Source organism: Muntiacus reevesi, chromosome 3 (genome assembly GCF_963930625.1).
Source record: "Muntiacus reevesi chromosome 3, mMunRee1.1, whole genome shotgun sequence".
NCBI classification, from domain to species: Eukaryota; Metazoa; Chordata; class Mammalia; order Artiodactyla; family Cervidae; genus Muntiacus; species Muntiacus reevesi.
In genome coordinates this window covers 37928293-37949119 of record NC_089251.1, presented here as the reverse complement: position 1 = coordinate 37949119, position 20827 = coordinate 37928293, and the positions used below count along the sequence as shown (strand labels likewise).

The following is a 20827-nucleotide window of genomic DNA, read 5'->3' as shown; positions in this document are numbered from 1 at the left end:
CAAAGGGGGAAGAAGCACCAACAGAGATTTTATAAAGCTATAGGATGAAAAAGAATAAGTTTGAATGCTGGTAGGAATGAGCCAAAAGAGAAGAAATTGATGATGCAGTAAAGATGGAAGAGTGGTGACACGATTCATCCTTTGTAGCCAGGAGAAGATTGAGTGTGTGAGCTCTCCTGCGTGGAGGTGGGACCTACAGTGGTGGGAGCTTACAGACATTCTCCTCCATTGCATCAACTTTCTCAGTGAAACAGGAAGCCAGGTCACCAACAGAGTGAGCATGTGGGAGGCAAAGAAGAAAGTACAGCAGTCTTCTAGGAGAGTGGAAGAAAGAATGAACCAAAGGTTTGCAGCTAGTATGCTGGCCAGTAGCAACTCTTGTGAGCATTCTTACCTATTGCTTTATTAGCCCCCTTACCTTATGGGCTCATTAGTCTTATTACCTGCTATGTTTATTAAGCCTCATGACAGCCCTGTGAAGTAGGTCCTATCGTTTACCTCACTTACGGATGAGAATATAAGTACAGAGTAGTCAAGAAACTTGTCCAAACTCACACATCGAGAAAGTGGTTGGGCCAGGATTTGAACACAAGCAGTCTGGCTCTGGGCCCAAGTACTTAAGCATTAAGTTAGTGCAGCCCAGTTGAACATATGAAAGCCTGTCACAGAACCGGACTAAATGGAATAAGGATTGAGATACGTTTGTGGTGCACTGTGTGTACTAGATGCCATCACAGCTCTGTGCAGTCATGGTTATTATCAACCCATTTTACTGCTGAGGATACTGAGGCCCAGAGAGATTCAGTTGCTTATTAAAAGCTATAGTGCTAAAAAGTGGAAGAACTGAGTTTTGAATCCTTATCAGTCTGATTCCCAAACCCACAGCCTGTACACAAGGTCAAAGAACCATTGTAACACCTAAGTGGGTCTACTTAGCTAACATTGACTTAAATACATCAGAGTCCTCCTGACATCAGGTTGAGATCACTTGGAACCTTTACCCAGAGCAGGTGGAGAATTTACTATGTGGGCCTTATAGCAGGAAGAACTCAAAGAGGGTGACTTTGGGGGAGTGCTGATTGTCTTACTGAGCATTTTTGGAAGCACAGTCTGTTCAGTGAGAAAGGAGGTTTAGAGGTATATGGCCAGAGTCTTCGAATTTTAATCAAACCTATAAGTTTTATAGCCCAAGAGCACTTACTCTACTTATATAAGCATTTCTAAAGTCTATTCTCTGAAGAAAGAGCTTCAGAGCTCAATGTATCATCTACACTGAACAGCCACCCACTTCCTCAAATGCAAGGAAGCAGACAGTTAAAAAAAAAAAAAGCCAAGAGGCAGCCGTTGTTTATCACGACCTCGCCTCAGTGAGGCCTGAGATTCTTTCGAACGGGAGCTTTGCTTCCCATGACGCACAGCGAAGTGTCAACTGGGATATTTCTGGTAATACTGAAAGCAAGAGAAGCAGGGTGTACACTTCACGAGGCACCAGCCCCCCGAGGGAGCGTGGGAGGGCTTGGGTGCCACCGCCCATGACAGATGGATGGACCTTTCATCTGAGAAAGGAGAAGATACTTGGGCAGATCAACCTCAAACCCAAGATTGCTTGTGAAGCAATTGTAAAGGGGAAAAACACACACACACGCACACACACACACACGCTCGAGAGGCAAGAAGATCAAAAAGTCAAGAAGGGTGCGAACTGTGGCAGACTCCCCGCTTCAGCAGCGACTCACCCAGACCAGGAGCAAAATGTCCCTGAAGTTGCCAAGAAACTGGGATTTCAACCTGCGAGGGGAGGCTGGCAAAATAGGTACGGTCAACGTCTTTTTGCTGCTTTTGTGGTTCTTACACTTGAGTTCCCACCATTTGCATGTTGGTCTGCAGTAAGCATAATCTGCTTAAAAATGGATCTCTGGGCAAAGCTGGGTTTGGGGTGAAATTTGCATTCAGACTGATATATTGGCTCAAAGTCCCCAAGTGCCAGGGGAAGGCTTCTTTTTTTTGGTTTGTTTGGAGGTGGTGGGAATGGAGCTCCTTGGTGTGTGGGACCTGGGGTACTTGGCGTGGACTAAGGCTACAGATCTCACAAAACATGGTGAGTTTTTCTCTGTTTATCTTGGAAGGATAATTTCCCTCCTGTTTGGACACACCATGTGTGAGTGGGTTTTGACAGAGTCTTGGAAGTGCTTGATCTGTTCTGTTTTATGAGCCCACTGGGTCGCCAGCCCTTTGTGGACTTGGGGCTGAAATGGTGTTACTTGTAGCAAAAAGTAAACAGTGTGGACAAGACAGGAGCATAGAGACATTTGACGGTATAATAAAGACACTTTTAATTAAAAAGGACAGAATGGAAGGGAAATCTAGAGGAGTTGAAATAGATGCATTATAAATAAGTTAAATTAAGGGACTCTGGTATGCTTTCTGAGATACTCAGGCCTTTAAATTTTGCCTCGTCTCATTAACAATATTGGTGATATATTGATTTTTTTAAATAAATTGTTATTGAAATACAGTTGATTTATAATGTTGTGTTAGTTTCAGGTGTACAACAAAATGGTTCAGTTGTGTGTTTGTGTGTGTATATATATATATATATATTCTTTGTTTTGCATCATCTTCCACTATAGGTTATGATAAAATACTGAGTATACATTTATATCATTTTTTTAAGATTCCACATAGAACAAATATCATGTGATATTTGTCTTCCTTTGGCTTACTTTACTTAGTATGATTATCTCCAGGTCCACCATGTGATCCTTTGATTTTAATCTGTTCCATAATTGTTATCATTATATGGGTTTGTTCTGCAATTAAACTGATCACAGTAATGTACAATAGAGCAATTGGGTTGGAAATGATTCCTTGTGTTTTACCCCTATACATGTATAGTGAGATAACATCCTTGATACTAGACATAGACAAGTGTTAAGGTGTTTCTAATGACTTAGAAATGTTCAGTTTGGAACAGGTCTAACTTGGACTTCTAATTATGGTTAATATGCTACTAAAACAAAGGGTTTGTTGCAAAAAGTCACATATCTGAGTGTTAATGATACAGGTCTGAGAAAAGATTTGAAAAAAAATTGAGAGTAATCAGAAAAGCCATTTATCTTTGTAACCAGAGAGGATTAGTGGTCTCTAATCAAGCTGGGAATTATTGCAGGTTGGTTCAGAGAATAAGGAGAGATTTTATATAATCAGAGATTTTTCTCCTAACCACTGTTGATAGCAAGGTACTTGGCTAATGCTCAGTCTATTGTATGTCATAAAAATTTGCTTTTAGAAGTAAAACTTCTATGGTTCTCTTCCTTTGAAAGTGTCTTGCTTCTATTTATTTGGGGTCATTCTACACTCTCCTCATCTGTGTTTCAGTCTTATTCTCCTTCTGTTTAAAAAATGGGAAATGAGACAATTAATGGTTAAATGATTAATTGATTAAATAATTAAGGTTTTTTTCAGGGATATAGGACCGTATCACATTAGAGTGCAGGTCTACATAATCTCAGACTTGGGATTAGGTTGGGTAGACTTCATGTGATATTAACCAATGTTTCTTAAACCACGGTCCCCCAGTTAGCCTGTGTCAGAAGTCACCACAAGTGCTAGGTAAAAATACAGATTCCTGAGCATCATCCTGACTTATAAAATCAGAATCTCTGAAGGGAGACCCAAGATGGAGAGCCCCCAGCCCTCCATCTCACCTCATCAAGAAGTCCTACTGTAGGTGCTGTGGTCTGAGTCAGCGGACTTGGGAAATCGCCATTCATCTTATACGGCATGTTGCTTGGTCCCAGCGGGCACAACAAATATTTGCTGACAGAATGAACGATTGAGTACAAGCAGATGATATTGTTTAGTACTATTTAATGAACATATCAGGCTTCCCTGTTGGATCAGTGGTAAAGAATCCACCTGCCAAACAAGAGATGAGGGTTCAATCCCTGGGTCAGGAAGATCACCTGGAGAAGAAAAAGGCAACCCACTCCAGTATCCTTGCCTGGGAAATCCCATAGACAGAGGAACCTGGTGAGTTATAGTCCATGGGGTTACAAAAGAGTTGGACATGACTTAGCAACTAAACAACAGTAATAATGAAAAAAAATCTTAATCACAAAATGAAATGCAAAGGAGCTCTTGTCATTATCTATGCCGTTTACAAGTTCGTCACCCCAAGGATTGGACTGCAGCCAGAATACTTTTCATGAGTATCACATTGGTGAGAATTCAAATCACAAGCTGAGCCCTCGGAGGGAGGAGAGCCACTGACTCAGCCATGGGACTTCTGGTTCCCTCTCCAGCATCCTGGGTCCAGGTGTAACTGTAGGAACTGGCTAAGAATAACCAAAGAGTCGTGTCAGGGTGTCAATGACCTGTAGTTTCTCCAGCCTGGGCTAGTCAGGAGTAGATCAGTTTCTCAAGCTGGACACTACAAATTTTTGTGCTGGTTGATTCTTGTGATGGGGGTTATCCTCTGCATTGTAGCAATGGTCCTCAACCTTTTTGGCACCAGGGACTGGTTATATGGGAGACAGTTTTTCCATGGACTGAGTGGGGGATGGCTTTGGGATGATTCAAGTATGTTACATTTATTGTCCCTTTTATGTCTATTATTATTACACTGTGATAATGTGGTAATGTGAGCAATGGGGAGCGGCTATAAACACAGATGAAGCTTCACTCACTCGCTCACCTCCTGTGTATGACTGGGTTCTTAAATGACTGGTTAAGCCTGGGGGTTGGGGACTGGTATGCTGTGCAGTATGATGACCAGTACTGGTCCATGGTCTGGGGTTTGGGAATCCCTGCATTCTAGGATATTAGTAGCATCCTCAGCCTCTATCCAGTAGATGGTGGTAGCACTCCCCTACCACCACTAGTGTGACAACCATACATATCTCCAGACATTACTAGAGGTCTTGGGAAGAGACATCTCTCCTAGTTGAAAACCACTGAAGCGGATTATCATCAAGAAGGTGTGGTTATCATACCACTTGGATCTGGAATTCAGCTACCACTTCATGATTCATTGTCAAGGGCAACTTTCAAGAGGCTCTTAGTAAGTTGTAACTTCAGAGGATGGACAGTACCTTAGACGGACACCAGGGTCAGCACTTGTTTAGGGAAATAGCAAGACAATGATGTGGCCCAGGAAAGGGCCCAATATCTTTTTGCTGAGTGGCACTTTTGGTTCCCCTAAGTCTTATCTTGTGAGTGCTGAGCCAAGGCTTGAATGAAAGTGAAAATCTCCAAGGTGGGGGGGCGACTCTGTACTTCCATCTCAGAGACTGAAGAGAGCCCAGTGAATGGGAGGTGGACGAAAGACCACACCACAGGTCTGGATGTATGGGAGAAGCTGACCCAGGCCACCCTGAATCTGACCTATTGGTCTTGGGAGGGGACAGGGGTTAGAGGTAAGTGAAATGCTGAGCCAATGACTTGACTTGAGATGGAGCCAAAAGCACACATTTCTTCCTTTGATCCTTTGTCATCTTCAGTTTTAGTCCAACACTTAAAATTGCGACAGCTTTCCATTGCTTTCTTGCAGTGTTTTGTCTTATTCTTTGCAAATATGTTCTATCACTTATTTGTCTTTCTAACAGAATTTTAAGCCCTGAAGGGTGATTTTTGAATGCAGTGTCCTTTCTTGCACTCTGTCCAAGGGTCTGGCACCTCCAGTGGATGGAATGTAGGTGCTCTATTGAGAAGATATTGACCATTGAGGGAAAAGCCCCTTCTGCCCTGCGACTGGAGAGTGCTTAGTTAGAAGATGACTGGGTGAATTTCAGGACTACATTGTATCCATCCAGTTGCAGGCACATCTTAACTTTGTTCTCAGGTACCCTAAGCCGAACTAGGGGAGAACCGGCCCTAGAGAACAAATGACTCTGAGATGCATTTTTTAAAAGAAGTGACCATGGAGGGGTAGTGTTTTCAACTTTCTTTTGTGTGTGGACACATATTTTTAAAATTTTTATTGGAATATAGTTGCTTTACAATGCTGTGTTAGCTTCTATTGTACGCCAAAGTGAATGAGCTATACTTTTAAAACAAATTTATTTTTATTTATATTTTGACTGTGGTAGTATGTGGGATCTTAGTTCCTTCACCTAGGTATCAAAACTGAAGCCCCTTCAGTGAGAGTGCAGAATCTTAACCACTGGACTGAGACGGAAGTCCACTCAACTTTTTTTTCTTGCTGAAATTTAATATTGAGAAAAACTTATTCAGAAACAAACATTCATTGTTTTAATCCTCCAAGTAGTGAAGTGAATAATGACAGTATAGGAGGGTTTTTTCCCCCACTTGGTAAATCATTATTTTTCTGATATGGAATCTAGTTTTGTCCTTTAGAAAATTAGCATAAGGAGAATAAAACTATTTGTTACTTAAGGCCCTGGAAGTAGATCAATTTCCAGTGTAGGTTATTATTCTTGTTTAAAGAAGTTAGATTTGAAAGTATAGTTTTAGCTAGATAGATGCATAGATAGATAGATCCACAGAGACAGAGAGAACTGAATATATAAATAAGTCCAAGAAACCATAAAAATGCTTTAAAAAATGAACAAACAACATGAATAGGCATTTTACAGAATAGGAATAACGATTCCAATAAATACATAGAAATATGGTTAATCACAGTAATTAGGAAATGTAAAAGTACAATGATATACCTAATCTCACCGACCAAAACAGTTAAAAGTAAAAAGTCTGACAATACCAAGTGTTGTTGAGGACATGGAGCAATAGGAACTGTCAGACACTAATAACAACTTTGGAAAACAATTTGACATTCAGTTTAGTGAAATTGATGATGTACAAACTCTATGAAGTAGTCATTTCCCTCTGGAGAGTGTCCCCTGGAGAAAATATTGTGTGCATGAACAAGAAGAGACATATAGCAGTTCCACAGTGGTATTTCTGAAATGACAAGGGACAGGAAACAACCAAAGTGCCCATCAATAAAAGAAAAATAAATTTTAGTAACTTTATAAAATGTAAATAAGTTTATAATAAATTTATAAAATGTAATACTATCCAAGAGCAAAAAACTAACTGTGATGTATTTCAATGGGACTGAATGGCAAAAACTTAATATTAGAAAAGGGAAGTCACAAAATCAGAATGGGGATTCATTTATAAGAAACTTAAAAACTATGTACGTCTATGTATGTATACGGCAAAACTATAAGGGAAATAGAGAAACCAATTAACATAAAGTTCTGGGTGGTTGTTACATCTGAAGGGAAAAGAACGGGAAATGCATTTGGAAACTCCAAAGGTACCCAGGCTCACTGGTAAAGAACCCGCCTGCTGATGCAGGAGGTGTGAGTTCGATCCCTGGAGTAGGAAATGGCAACCCATTCCACTATTCCTGCCTGGGTAATCACATGGACCGAGGAGCCTGGTGTGGAGTAAGACATGACTCAGCAACTCAACAACAACAAAGGTACCTAACTAACCTCAATTGGTAGGCAGATAAGAGGGTATTTTATTAATGTGTATAAAATGAACAAAGAAAGAAAGGTGCAAACAAACCCTCAAAAACCTGGAAGGAGGTATACAATTTGTTTATACAGTGGACCCTTGAGTAAGGTGGGGGTTAGGGGCACAGAACCCTCCCCCCCATTCCGTGCGGTCGGAAATCTGGGTACTGTTATCTTCGCCTCCAGAGCAAAGGAATTGATAAATGACTCACCCAAGGAGGCAGGATATTGAACTAGGAAAAGAATCTCCAGTTGGACACAAACTTTTTGCTACACTTAGTTTATTTAAAGATCTGTAAAGTGAAAACACAGAAACTATATTTACAAAAAAAAAAATCACCTATAATTGGACATGCCAAGTTCAAACCCATGTTGTTCAAGGGTCAACCATAGTAGCTAATTGTGGGTGAAGGATCTATGGGTGAGGTATACCCACACATATATGTATTATTACATTATAGGTATTTGCCAGAGTTTCTGTAGTGAACAAATGTTGTTAATAACTACATCATTAAGAATGTGTGGGTGCTCAGTTGTGTCTGACTCTTTGCAACCCCATGGAATATAGGCCTTCAGTCCCCTCTGTCCATGGGATTTCTCAGTCAAGAGTGCTAGAGTAGGTTGCCGTTTTCTTCTCCAGAGGATCTTCTCCACCCAGGGATCGAACCCATGCCTCCTGGTGCTCCTGCATTAGCAGGCGGGTTCTTAACCACTGAACCACCCGAAACAGATTCCAGGGCTTGGCCAGGCGGGTTGACACGAGGTCTGGCAGGCGGCACATGCTCTTTGGTGATTTAGAGCCAGCTGCAAAGCCCTCCTCCAGCTGCAGAGGTTGCAACCAGCCAGAACGTATGCATGGCCATCTGCAGACTTTCTGGGCCTCTAGCCTTGGGATACAGGGTTTTCTTGGAGCTACATGGGCCTTCTGTGACCAGGCCGGCCTGGTTGAGCTCCCCAGGTTGGAACAACCAAGATCGTGTAGCCTGTGGTGACTGGTCTATGTTTGTGGCATTCGGCTCTGGTGAAGGCTTTCTTTATGATTCACTGCCAAACTTCCAAAGTGCTCATCCAGACCAGCCTGGGGTCTGGCCCAAATGTATGGGGCTATATGCTGTGGCTGCCTTTGCACACCCCAAGCAGCTCCTGGTCCCTGAGGCATAAGGGGCCCCCACACACGCAGGCCGAGTCCAAAGGAGGAGTGTTGATTCCTCAGTCCATGACACAGGGGCACTCCTCTCAGGACCCACCCCTGTCTCTGTTCCTTGTTGCAGTAAAAGTCTCTCCCTATGTAGTCACTGACTTACCTTTAGATACAAATTAAATACATGCCTCTTGCTGCCGAGGTCGAGAGCCTCCTGACCACTTGGGGAATGGGGACTGACATCATCCTAAACAGCAGGAGAGCGAAGACCAACTTGACTAATGATGGGAAGTCAAAATCTTGTTTTCTGCTCACTTACGGATAAAGTCCTCCCAGCAGACACTAGGCAAGGCTGCCTTAGATTCTGACTTAGCTTCTGCACTTTTGTTAGATTGGAGTCAAGTGCGTGTGGATTGGTAGAGGTGAGCTCAGTTGCTCTTGGTACATGAACTTCCAAAAATGTGTCCAGGGTGAGACGTGCCTAGACATACACCTAGGCATGGTATACACATACTTAAGTACCTTCCAGGCATGGTCAAGCTGTCGTCTCTGGCTCTCTGTTTATAAACCATTGGCAGAGAGCATCTTATGGGAGAACTAGAGAAACTCTGCCCCTTCCCTTCAGAGCTGGAGCAAGGTCCTTTGAGAAAAGGACACTCATTATATGGCAGTTAGAAAGACCCTGTGACTGATTAAGAAGACTAAGGTGGTGATAATGGTCCCACCACACACAAGACAGCTTGAAAGAAAAAAAAGTGTAACCTCTCATGAGGCAGCTCTGCTGTTGATTAACTGGATATGAGAAGGGAGTGTATAAGGAGCTTTTATGAAGCCCCAGCTGTGGCCACAGGAGCTGACACCAAAGGGCACTCAGAGAGACTCAGGGAAATACCGCAGGGAGAGGCAGCGTGGGGCGCAGGCCAGGGGGAGGGATTCTAGCAAGAGCGTGGTATGTAAATTCTGTATAATCCCCAGACAGGAACCGAGATGCAGAAGTTACAAAGGGAGAAGATAATTTACATTTCTTGATACTTTACTCATCACCATTTTTCTCCTTGAAAACTTGATTTATTCCTTTGAAAATGTTCTAAAAAATCAAAATCATGTTACAAAAAAATGATACCCATAGGTCTGGCAAACAAACATAAAGGCAGTCAGTCCTGCTCTCTGCGTTTTCAAGGCTTACAGGCTAGTGGGGTACAGACAAACAATCACAGGACATCCAGACAAGTCCTGTGATGAGAACAGTCATGGGAGCCACAGGAGGGAGCCTAGGAATCTGCATTCTGGTCCCGCCACCTCTCTCCCCATCACTGCCATCCCTTTTCTTTCATATATAGATGCGTGTGTTCTTCAGTGAGTCCCAGACTTGCCATCCTTCTCACACTGATTTCCTGTACATGGTCTCTGCTCTTTCAGAGAAGAAAAAAGTTCTATAATTTTGTGTAGCTCCTCCCTGTGGAGGGATTACACCTGCCCACTTGTCTCTTGCAGCACCTGCTTCCCCAAGCAGACACAGATACACTCTAGACTCCGGTCACATCTTCTGCAGTCCCTGCCCTTTCTCATCTGTGTGGAACCCTGTCTCCTTGGGGCTCCCTTAACCACCACCAGATTCCTGCTCATGTTTTAGCCCTTGCTTGATCTCATTTGACAGACTGACATGCTTCCTCCTTTCTGTAAAGACAGTTGTGAAACTGACTGTGTGTCTTTTTTGTCTTGGCTGCCAGGAAGCTCAGAGTTAAATTGAAACTCTATCATGTTTTAGTCATAGCATAAATGTCTTATCCCCTGGGAGCTTCTGAGCCTGCAAATCACTGGAAGGAGAATATAGCAATCCTTTCCCAGCCCATTTAAACAGAGACACTCACAACTCTAGAAACTGTGGACTTCCTTTGTGGTGAACTCAATGAAGACTCCTGAACATGCAAGATATGAGTCAAACCTACTAACTGATCACTTGGTTTTTAAACAAAGACATTTCTCCTTAATCAGTAATGTGCAACACCAGTGCTCTAGGCCCTCCCTGGAGAGAATTAACTTGAATTGACTGTAAAAAGTGGCTTTGACTGAAATGTGTCTAAGGGATGAATTGCCCATTGGTTTTTCTTGAGTGTAGGAAAACAAGAGGGTGTGTGTGGTCCTGAAGAGACTGCATGATCTTGGGATGCCTTTTCTGACTTGCAGAAACATTCACTTCATTATTAAACAGAATTAATATTACATATATTGAGAGGAAGAACTTCCATGCATATAACACAGTACATGTTTAGCAAACACCTGTTTCCTTTCTTCATAGATAATCTCATTTCTAACCTCAGATCAAATGAGAAGCTGTACTAGGGCTGCCTTCCCTTGGCATCCTCGGGAGACGCGTTCACTGAGCTGTGCTTTGCTGTCACACCATCAGTTTCAATCACCACCACAGGTAATGAGTTCTCGAAATCTGCTCCTGATCATTTTGTAACAATGAGAACAAGAAATGAACAAGGCAGGTGACTCTGAGATGTAATTCTAGGTGAGAAAATTCACTGAAAATTCAGTGCTTGTACTTTGTCTCCTTTGAGGGATTGGCATACTTCCTCCTTTCTGTCAAGACAGTTGTGAAACTTACTGTATTTCTCTTTTTATCTTGGCTGCCAGGAAGCTCAGAGTTCAATTGAAGCTCCATCACAACTTTCACCCATGCAGCTAGCACACATATTTTCCTTTGTCTTTGGTATAAATTTATGTGTTCATTGCAAATGAGTTTTCTATTTGAATATGAAAAACCTGTGAAGTCTTTTAAGGAGAGAGTAAAAGTATATGCTGTCTATCAATATATACCTCCTCAGGTATCCTAGGAGTAGATTTCCTATTTTGTAGTGGCAACTGGATATTGCAATTTTTCTAAAACCAGTGTTCAGAGAATATTGGTGCTGAGAATCAATTTTTTTAGTTCACAAATGAAAGCACATTTCCATGATCACTCATATTTTTTCACTAATTATATCAAATAATGGTGTGTTCAGTACACTAAGACCAAACATGTTAACTTCATTCATTCATGTAACATTTATTTGCTCACCTTTACATTCTAGACCCTTTTAAGGAGCATTCTCAATATCATGCCTAGTGATAACTGGTTCACTTACTCCCTGTGCTACTCAGTTCAGTTCAGTCGCTCAGTTGTGTCCGACTCTTTGGGACCCCATGAACTGCAGCACACCAGGCCTCCCTGTTCATCACCAACTCCCGGAGTCCACCCAAACCCATGTCCATTGAGTCAGTGATGCCATCCAACCATCTCATCCTCTGTCGTCCCCTCTCCTCCTGCCCTCAATCTTTCCCAGCATCAGAATCTTTTCAAATGAGTTAGCTCTTTGCATCCATCAGGTGGCCAAAGTATTGGAGTTCAACTTCAAGATCAGTCCTTCCAATGAACACCCAGGACTGATCTCCTTTAGGATGGACTGGTTGGATCTCCTTGCAGTCCAAGGAACTCTCAAGAGTCTTCTCCAATACCACAGTTCAAAAAGCATCAATTCTTCGCCATTCAGCTTTCTTTATATTCCAACTCTCACATCCATACATGACCACTGAAAAAACTGTAGCCTTGACTAGACAGACCTTTGCTGGCAAAGTAATGTCTCTGCTTTTTAATATGCTATCCAGGTTGGTCATAACTTTCCTTCCAAGGAGTAAGTGTCTTTTAATTTCATGGCTGTAATCACCATCCGCAGTGATTTTGGAGCCCAGAAAAATAAAGTCAGCCACTGTTTCCCCATCTATTTGCCATGAAGTGATGGGACTGGATGCCATGATCTTAGTTTTCAGAATGTTGAGCTTTAAGCCAACTTTTTCACTCTCCTCTTTCACTTTAATCAAGAGGATCTTTAGTTCTTCGCTTTCTGCCATAAGGGTGGTGTCATCTGCATATCTGAGGGTATTGATATTTCTTCCAGCAATCTTGATTCCAGCTTGTGCTTCATCCAGCCCAGCGTTTCTCATGATGTACTTTACATATAAGTTAAATAAGCAGGGTGACAATATACAGCCTTGATGTACTCCTTTTCCTATTTGGAACCAGTCTGTTGTTGCATGTCCATTTCTAACTGTTGCTTCCTGACCTGCATACAGGTTTCTCAAGAGGCAGGTCAGGTGGTCTGGTATGCCCATCTCTTTCAGAGTTTTCCACAGTTTATTGTGATCCACACAGTCAAAGGCTTTGGTATAGTCAATAAAGCAGAAATAGATGCTTTTTCTGGAACTCTCTTGCTTTTTAGATGATCCAGTGGATGTTGGCAGCTTGATCTCTGGTTCCTCTGCCTTTTTAAAAACCAGCTTGAACATCTGGAAGTTCACGGTTCATATATTGCTGAAGCCTGACTTGGAGAATTTTGAGCATTACTTGATTAGCATGTGAGATGAGTGCAATTGTGTGGTAGTTTGAGCATTCCTTGGCATTGCCTTTCTTTGGGATTGGAATGAAAACTGTCCTTTTCCAGTCCTGTGGCCACTGCTGAGTTCTCCAAATTTGCTGACATATTGAGTGCAGCATTTTCACAGCATCATCTTTCAGGATTTGAAATAGCCAACTGGAATTCCATCACCTCCACTAGCTTTGTTCATACTGATCCACCCCCAAAATGTGTACACACAGATCTTGTTTCCAGATGGGGCTGGTGACACTCTACTGCTGGAACTCTGGCCTATGACTTCTGAACCATCTGTATGTTTCCTTGTTGGTTTGGGGATTTCAAAGTGAAAGAGGAAGTGGTATGATATTATGTTTCTGATGCTTATATAAAATATTTTTTAATATTTACAGATAATTTTATAAAGTTTACCAAATAAATTTATAACAAAGTCTGAACTAGCTACAGTGGCATGAGCCAACTATGTATAGTATGGTAGTTAGAAAGTTACCTTGGAGTCAGACTGCCTAAATTTGAATACCACTGTCACTCGTTGCTAGTCGTGTGACTTTGGTTCTCACTTTCTTTATCTGTAAAATGGGCATAATCACAGTGCTAACCCATCTGGCTATTGCAGTGATTAAAGGAGATGATCTTGGTAAAAATCCTTAGCATAACAGCAGACATTGACATGTATTTCATAAATATCACTTATCATCATCACAATCAACTAGGTATTGTGTTCTACTACAACTCCTTCCAGCCAAGTAATTGGTGAAGGCCACAGCCAGCAATGCTAGAGTCCACTTTGGTTTGCTTGGTCCATTTTAGTTCTTCTCTATTTCCTTTAGACAAATGGTCTTTGCAACATCTGCTTACCCATTTTCCTCCCCAGTGTTGGTTGCCTGGCACATCTTGTTTCTGACTCCCTTACTTCCATTCTTTCAATCTGCAATCTTTCTTTAAGACATACAAACTTTATCCATTATGTTTATATAACTTTGTCATTTTCCCTTTTTCTTTCACCTTGCTTTTCTTTCTCTCTTTTTTTATTGACATTTCTTTACCAAGTTGGTGAAGAACCTGGGTTGTGATTTTCCTGTAAGGATAAGGAGGAGCTTCTTCTAAGTTTCCTGTAGGATGCCTGCTGTCAAAAGTTCAGTCTCCATGCTGTTGTGATGGGAGCCATTCCTCATGCTTAACTCTGGGTGGGAAAAGAGTGAGTGACTCTGGGTGGTATACCACCTGGAAGACCCCCTATTGTATTATTGAGAAGCTGTTTCCTCCAGGGCTGCAGGCATCTCCCATGCCACAAGTCTATGGCCTCTGATGTGAGCTTGCATCTTGTTTGGGCCTCACTCGGGTCAACGTTTAATGTCTGTGATCCCTTACATGTGAGTTACAGTAGCAGCAGACTAGATTTTCCAGTTCTGTAAGAATCCTGCGCATGGCCATCTACTCATTTCCACATCACTATTTTTAGATACATGTGAAGAAAGAGCAGGACCTTCTAAATGAGGTCTCTGTCTTTCTTGGCCTCAATTCTGCTGTTGCAACTGAAGGGTTCTTGTGAGTGTGTTCTCCCCTCCCTGTTCTTCTGCATTTTGCTCTGGGCATTTGGTCATTTAGATCCTGGAAACCCATTCTGCTGGTAGATGAGGAATCTCACCACGCACACAACCCAGAGTTATTAGGATCACAGGTACAGAGTGTAGTTGTCACTCTCAGTCCATTCTCAGCCAGGGCTCTTTGTGCTCTGTCCTGAGACCAGCTTGGGCACCCATCTTCCCTGTGTGAGCCACCTGAGTTCTCCCACCCAGCTAGGGTGACCAGCTGTTCCGATTGACCTGGAACTCAAAGGGTTCTTGAAATATGAGACATGCAGTATAGAAACCAGAAAAGTCACCCTTACCCCATGCTCTAAGTTTGAGATGTTTTGACAGAAAGTTGCCATTATTCTAATTGGTAGTCTCTCTATTCATTGAACTGGATTTCCGATGAGGTTGTACAGTTTAGGGTAAAAATAAATAGGAAGAAACATCTTTAAACCTTGACTTTTTCTTTTTTGATACTTATGATCAAAACTCCTTCCAGATTCTTCCTTCAAACTACCTGTATCTGCCATGCTAACTTCCTCTGTTTTCATGAAATTTAAAAATTCTTGCTCATACTTTCTCTTGAAGGATTAAGAGCCACACCTGTCAGTCATGGCAAGGAACGTCTTCCCAGAATGACACAAAAACCCCTGCTTTGTGGAACCTATATCTGGCCCCTGGGTCTGCCCTTATACTTTCTGGGTTTTCTTTCAATTCTACCCCTTCCTCCCCACCACTATGACCACCACTCATCTCCCTCTGGAAGCCTTCCTGAAATTGCCCAAGTAAGATTAATCCCCCTTCTTGTGTGAAATTCTTCCATTTTGCTCGTTTTCCTTCTCTTTTGAGGAGCACATTTATCAGACAGCTACAGTGTGCTGGGCGCTGTGCTAGGCTCCGGATGTAAGAAGATTAGAAATATCATGATCTTCACTTTAAGTAGCTCGGTCTCATTGGAGAGACAGGAAAGCAGGGCTCTCCCATTAGAGAGAATCAGAAAGTCATAAATGACGTAAGGGCGATTGTAACATTTAAAAAGCTGACGCAGGGTTTGTTCTGTAACTAAAGTTTCCTAGCCCCAACTGAACCACAGCCCCAAAGTATCTACAAGGGGTAAGTTTTCACTTGTTAATTATAATACGCGCGCGCCCCGCCTCCGCCCCGCAAAAGCCTCCAACTCCGGATGGCTATTCTGCTAATTGCCAGTAGAGGGCGCCCACAGACAACATAGCTCCATCTCCAACAAACGGGTTCCCTGGTTTCTCTCCAGAAAGCCCTGGATTTAACCAGGCTGTGATCATCACAAAGTTGTCACCATATCTCATTCCTCTGTGGCCTGAAATACCCAGCATTATAACAAAAGTCACCTTTGTATTTTTAGAGATAAAAAGTGAGTTCCAGATAATACCTGTTTCTTGAAAGGAACTGCTCATAGTCCTAAATAAACCATGTCATTCTTTATCACTGTACCCTCTCTGAAGCCTCACTTGCAGGCTTCCCACGTGGAAATGTGATGTGACCACCACATCTTACCTGCCCAGGCCACGCACTCCAGCAATTCCTCCCATTCCATTGGTTCAACCACTTTTCCACCATCAATCATCCATTATATTCTCTTTAACATAGATAGATAATTCTGGGATTGCAGAGCTGTTAAACAAACACCCTCGACTCCTCTGCCCTTCCATCTTGCCTTGATAATCACCTGGTAAAACCCTTCACTATGTTTAAACTCAACAACTGACTTTCTTGGTGCCTTGGGCATCTAATCATCGCTAGGGAAAATCAGGCCACTGAGCTGCCTGGATTTGCTTAAAATTTGTGATCGATCATGTTAGGTGGGTGTTCAGCCAAGCCAGAGAAGCCTACTATGCCTACCTAATAAATTTCCTTTTCTTTTTGCCAAAACAGTTTTTTCTTTTCTGAATGCTTTAACACCTACTTCCACAGTCACACTCACTTTTACATTTCTTAGAGAGAAGTGTGTGCAACTGGTTGAGAACCACCTTGTTTTCCTACCACCAAGTGCTTCTGTCTACCCACATCTACCCCCATCTTCCCCTCAAGAGCTCCCCTTTAGATCTGGACATGGGACCCCCATTTGGAGACTTGGATCTTATAGGGTCCTGCTCAGGTCTGGCTCTGTGTTCCTCCTCATAAGACAAGGCATCTTCCCACCTGTAGCCTGGGCCCTGCTTGCCATCTAGAGCACTTGGGAATGTGAAATTCCTACAAGGATGGCCAGAGCCGTCTTCCTGGGTCCCCCTAGTGGTTGTTCTGCAGATGGTTGTTGGCACGGAGGCCCAGAATAGAGCTTGGATGTCTGGGCTGGTGTGTCCACAAGCATGTATGTGAAGCCCCTCACTCTGCTAAATGGAGCTGGGATTGGGAGGAGGAGGGGTGTGGGCTATAGGATGAGGGGCCTCTATCTGTATTCTTTCCACACTTTCTCCAAGGTTGGTGGTGGAAACCTGGTCACTTGTCATCTACAGTCAGCCAAGGTAATCACTGGGGACAGCACTCCACTAAGAATGTCCTTGTCAGCATCACTGATTGTTGGTATCTTAGCCAAGGGTGCATGGTTGTCCTTGTCTCATTCTACTACCCTGCAGCGTTTAACTGAGTGAGCCGTTTCCACCTTGAAATAATCTCCAGGCTGGCTAGATGCCACACTCGGGGCCCTCCTTACTGCATTAGCCACTCTTTCTGAGTCTTCTTTAATGGAGTCTCCTTCTCCACCAGATACTTAGCTTTGAGGTGTTCAAGGCAGAATTGGCTCCATCATTTTTAGGGCCTGGTGCTGAGTGAAAATGTGGAGCCCTTCATTCCAAGTTATAAATAATTTCAAGATGGTGCACTTGAAGAGCACTTCAAGTAGAGCACTGATGCAGGTTTGGGGATGTGGGGCCCAGTACGACCTCGCAGGTTGTGTGTCTGTGAGGTCAACCCAGGCCTCAGGGCTCAGTCCCCTCATCTTCTGTTTATCCATCCTCACGCGCTGGGGGCTCTCATCCCTTCCCATGGCTTTAAATTCCATCTACTCTTTTCTATGTTCACCCTAGTCTTTCTGCTGGGCTCCAGACTGCTCACCATTTCCACTTGGATCCCTCTCAAGCTTCGCTCTCCCAGTACGTCCAACACAGACTCCAGAATTCTCTCTCTTCCCATTCCTCCTCACCCTGTTTACCAGATCTCAATAAGACTCCACTCTTCACCAGGTTGCTCAAGCTTTCACCTACAGTCATCTTCCACTCATCTTTTTCTCTCCCACCCTGCATCTAACCCATCAGAAAAAAATTTTTGGATTCATTATTGATTTGGGTTCCCCATCTGATTATGTTTTTTTAATTATTTCTGATACTGTAAACACCATCATTTCTGGCCAAGTCTTCTTTCTGCATTTGTTTGCTAACTAGTCTTCCTGTCTCCCATCTTGTCCTATATAATTTACACTCTGCACCATGACCAGTCTCAATAGTGTTTTTTTTTTCTTTTTTCCCCCTTCAATTATTTGCTTTAATATAATGAAGTTGTTATCCAGATGATTTTTACAACATCAGTCCTGATTTCTCAGAATATTGACTAACCACCCCCTCAATAGAATTTAAAAGCAGAAAGCAACTTGTGGAATGCTTTCTCCAGTATATTTAGAATGAGATTGAAACCAATGAGACCTGCCTATGGGATCCGACCCCAACCATTTTCCCCAACCCACCTGCTGCTTCTCTGCTTCTCTCACACTGCCCTTCAGCCACACTCACCTTCCAGTTGCTTAAACACTTGGAGTTCAAGGCCACCTAGAGGTCTGTCTTGCCACTGTCTCTCTGACATGCCCTTCCCCCGCTCAAACCATGACCTTTCGTCCATTTGGCTTCAGTTCAAATATCCTCTCTTTGAAGATGTCTTTCCTGTCCACAGTATCTAGTATAATAACACCCCCCGAATCCAGTCTCTTTTTATCTCATTACTTTATTCTATTTTCTTTATAGCACCTTAGTACGAGATACGATATTTATTTGATTTCATTTTATGGTCTCCAACTCCTTCTAGACTGTAAGTGCCTTGAAGGAAGGGCTTTGTCTACTTCCCTCACTTTTAGGGCATTGCTGCCAAGAAACAGAGACTGAAACCTAAACAGGTGATTTTGGGGATTTTTGTGGTATATCTGGGGACTGCCCTGTGGCCTGCTAACTTTTCTCCACCCCAGTGAAATTCGTGAGTAAAAATAAGATCAGTGCATGTTTTTTCTGCTGTCCTTACTAGTGTGGAGCAATGGTTTGATCCAGAAAGATGATTCTGAATTTCTTTAAGAGAAGGAAGTAGAACTTTTGGTTTCTGAAGCTATTTTGGAAGAACATGCAGGTGACTGAGTGTCAGCTGTTCTCAAGAGAGGTCAGGCCCAAGTCACAGGGTTTAAGCTTCTGAGTAGGGTGACAAGCCAGTTCTGGACTGGCTTTGGTAATCCACAACCCTCCCAAATTTGTGTGAAAAATTACATCTGCAGATTCTCAAAGGCATCTATACAAAGGCTAAGACCACTGTTTTATGTTTTGAAGCACCAAAAAAAAAAAAAAAGAAAAAAATCCCTCACTGAAGAATCTTGTGATAATTAAACACAATGTAGTGGGCACATGGGTCCGCCCTCTGTCTTGTCCAAGGGCATTTTCTGGGTGTCGTGTGTAGAGAGTGAAAGGAGAGAAGGCTGAGTGGTGGGAAAATGCCACATGGTTCCCCAGTTCACAGCCTTTCCCGGCCCCACAGTGTTCCTGGCCTGGGGCAACTTGAGGATGACAACTCACTGGGAAGCTCCTAGTACTGCTTCTTGTTGCTGACCTGTAGGTCCTGGCATCCTGGACCACATCCGGGTCACGGATGTGTAAGCGGAAGTGGACTGTGGCCGCCAGAGGGCAGCACACTCAGCTGCAGCTGGGACGGATCTGTTGGCCCAGCCAGACATCTGGAGCTCCCTTGGGCAACTGAGCCCGTTCAAGGCCACCCTGCCATTTCATTAGCTTCCAAATAACGTGGTCTTGTGCTGCAGGTGACTGATTTTGGCCCCACTTACTGTGTGGGGTGGAGGTTGACTACTTTCTGTACACTCACTTCGTCCTTAAACCATTAAGTTCAGGTGCAAAATTACCCTTCGTGTCCTGATAGCTCCAAGAGAGTAAAACTGGGGACTGACATAAGCAAGCAAAACTTACAAATGTTCGTGGAATCAGTTATGAAAACTGGGGAACATAAGTTATGGTTCAATTTGTTGTATAGTAGCATAAAAAATGCAACTGTTCTTCAAGACGAAAAAGGGCAAAAAAAGAAAGGTTATGAATACCATTTCAAGGAGAAACCTACTGCTTCTACTTCCAAGGGACTTGAGAACCACGGTCATTTATTTAATGGTAGGCTTCTAGCAGGTAAGGTGGCCTTGTCATCACTTTACAGATACGTTCAATAACGTCTTGGGGGATGTATTCCCAGTTCCCCCTCTTGGCTTATAACCCATCTCCATGGATGGCCACAGACTCAGCCTTTGCAGGTCTGCCCTTGGACAGAGCTGACTTAAGCTGCATCTAGCTTGTTCTCCCTCAGCCTGAGGTTCACAGAGAACAGGCATTTGCAACAAAGCCCTGGAAATTGTAGGGCACTGAGAGGAAGGCCCTTGAACTCTAAGAGCTCAAAACTTGCAAAATATATCTTAATTTCTAATCATCCTGAGTCATGGTCTTTTCCCCAAATTGCCTTAGTTTTTTTTTTTTAAATAATATGCTATCTTTAAAAAGATTATGCACACATGCACATACATACGTTGTGTATATACATGTATGTGCGTGTCTATCTTTATATCAGGGTTTGTCAACCTCAGCACTGGCCCATTTTGGTCTAGACATCTGTTTCCTAGGAGGGCTACCCTGAACACTGTGGGGTATTTGCCAGCATCCCTGGACTTCTCCACCTCATGGCAATAGCAACCCTCCAAGCTGTGACAAACAAAATATCTCTGGACATTGCCAAATACCCCACGGGGGTAAGAGCATCCCCCATTAAAAACGACTGATTGATCTAGCTATTGGTTCGTTGCCGGGGTCCAGCCCCAGCAGGATCCAGGGGAACCCTCAGGATGAACGGTGTTGGCGAATGAGAGAGAGAGTGAGACAAACCTCGGGGCTGAGTCTGAAGTTTATTTTTGCACGGCCCTTTTATACC

At 43.0% G+C, this 20827-nt stretch overlaps 1 protein-coding gene across 1 annotated transcript in view; it reads left to right on the top strand.

The window, feature by feature from the left end:
• The first annotated feature begins 1494 nt into the window (after positions 1-1494).
• Positions 1495-20827, top strand: part of ARHGAP25 (Rho GTPase activating protein 25) — an 88391-nt gene continuing 69058 nt past the window's right edge. The window contains exon 1 of the mRNA XM_065927245.1: positions 1495-1813. Within this exon, the coding sequence (XP_065783317.1) occupies positions 1753-1813 (61 nt within the window). The 5' untranslated portion in view covers positions 1495-1752. The remainder of the gene's footprint in view (positions 1814-20827) is intronic.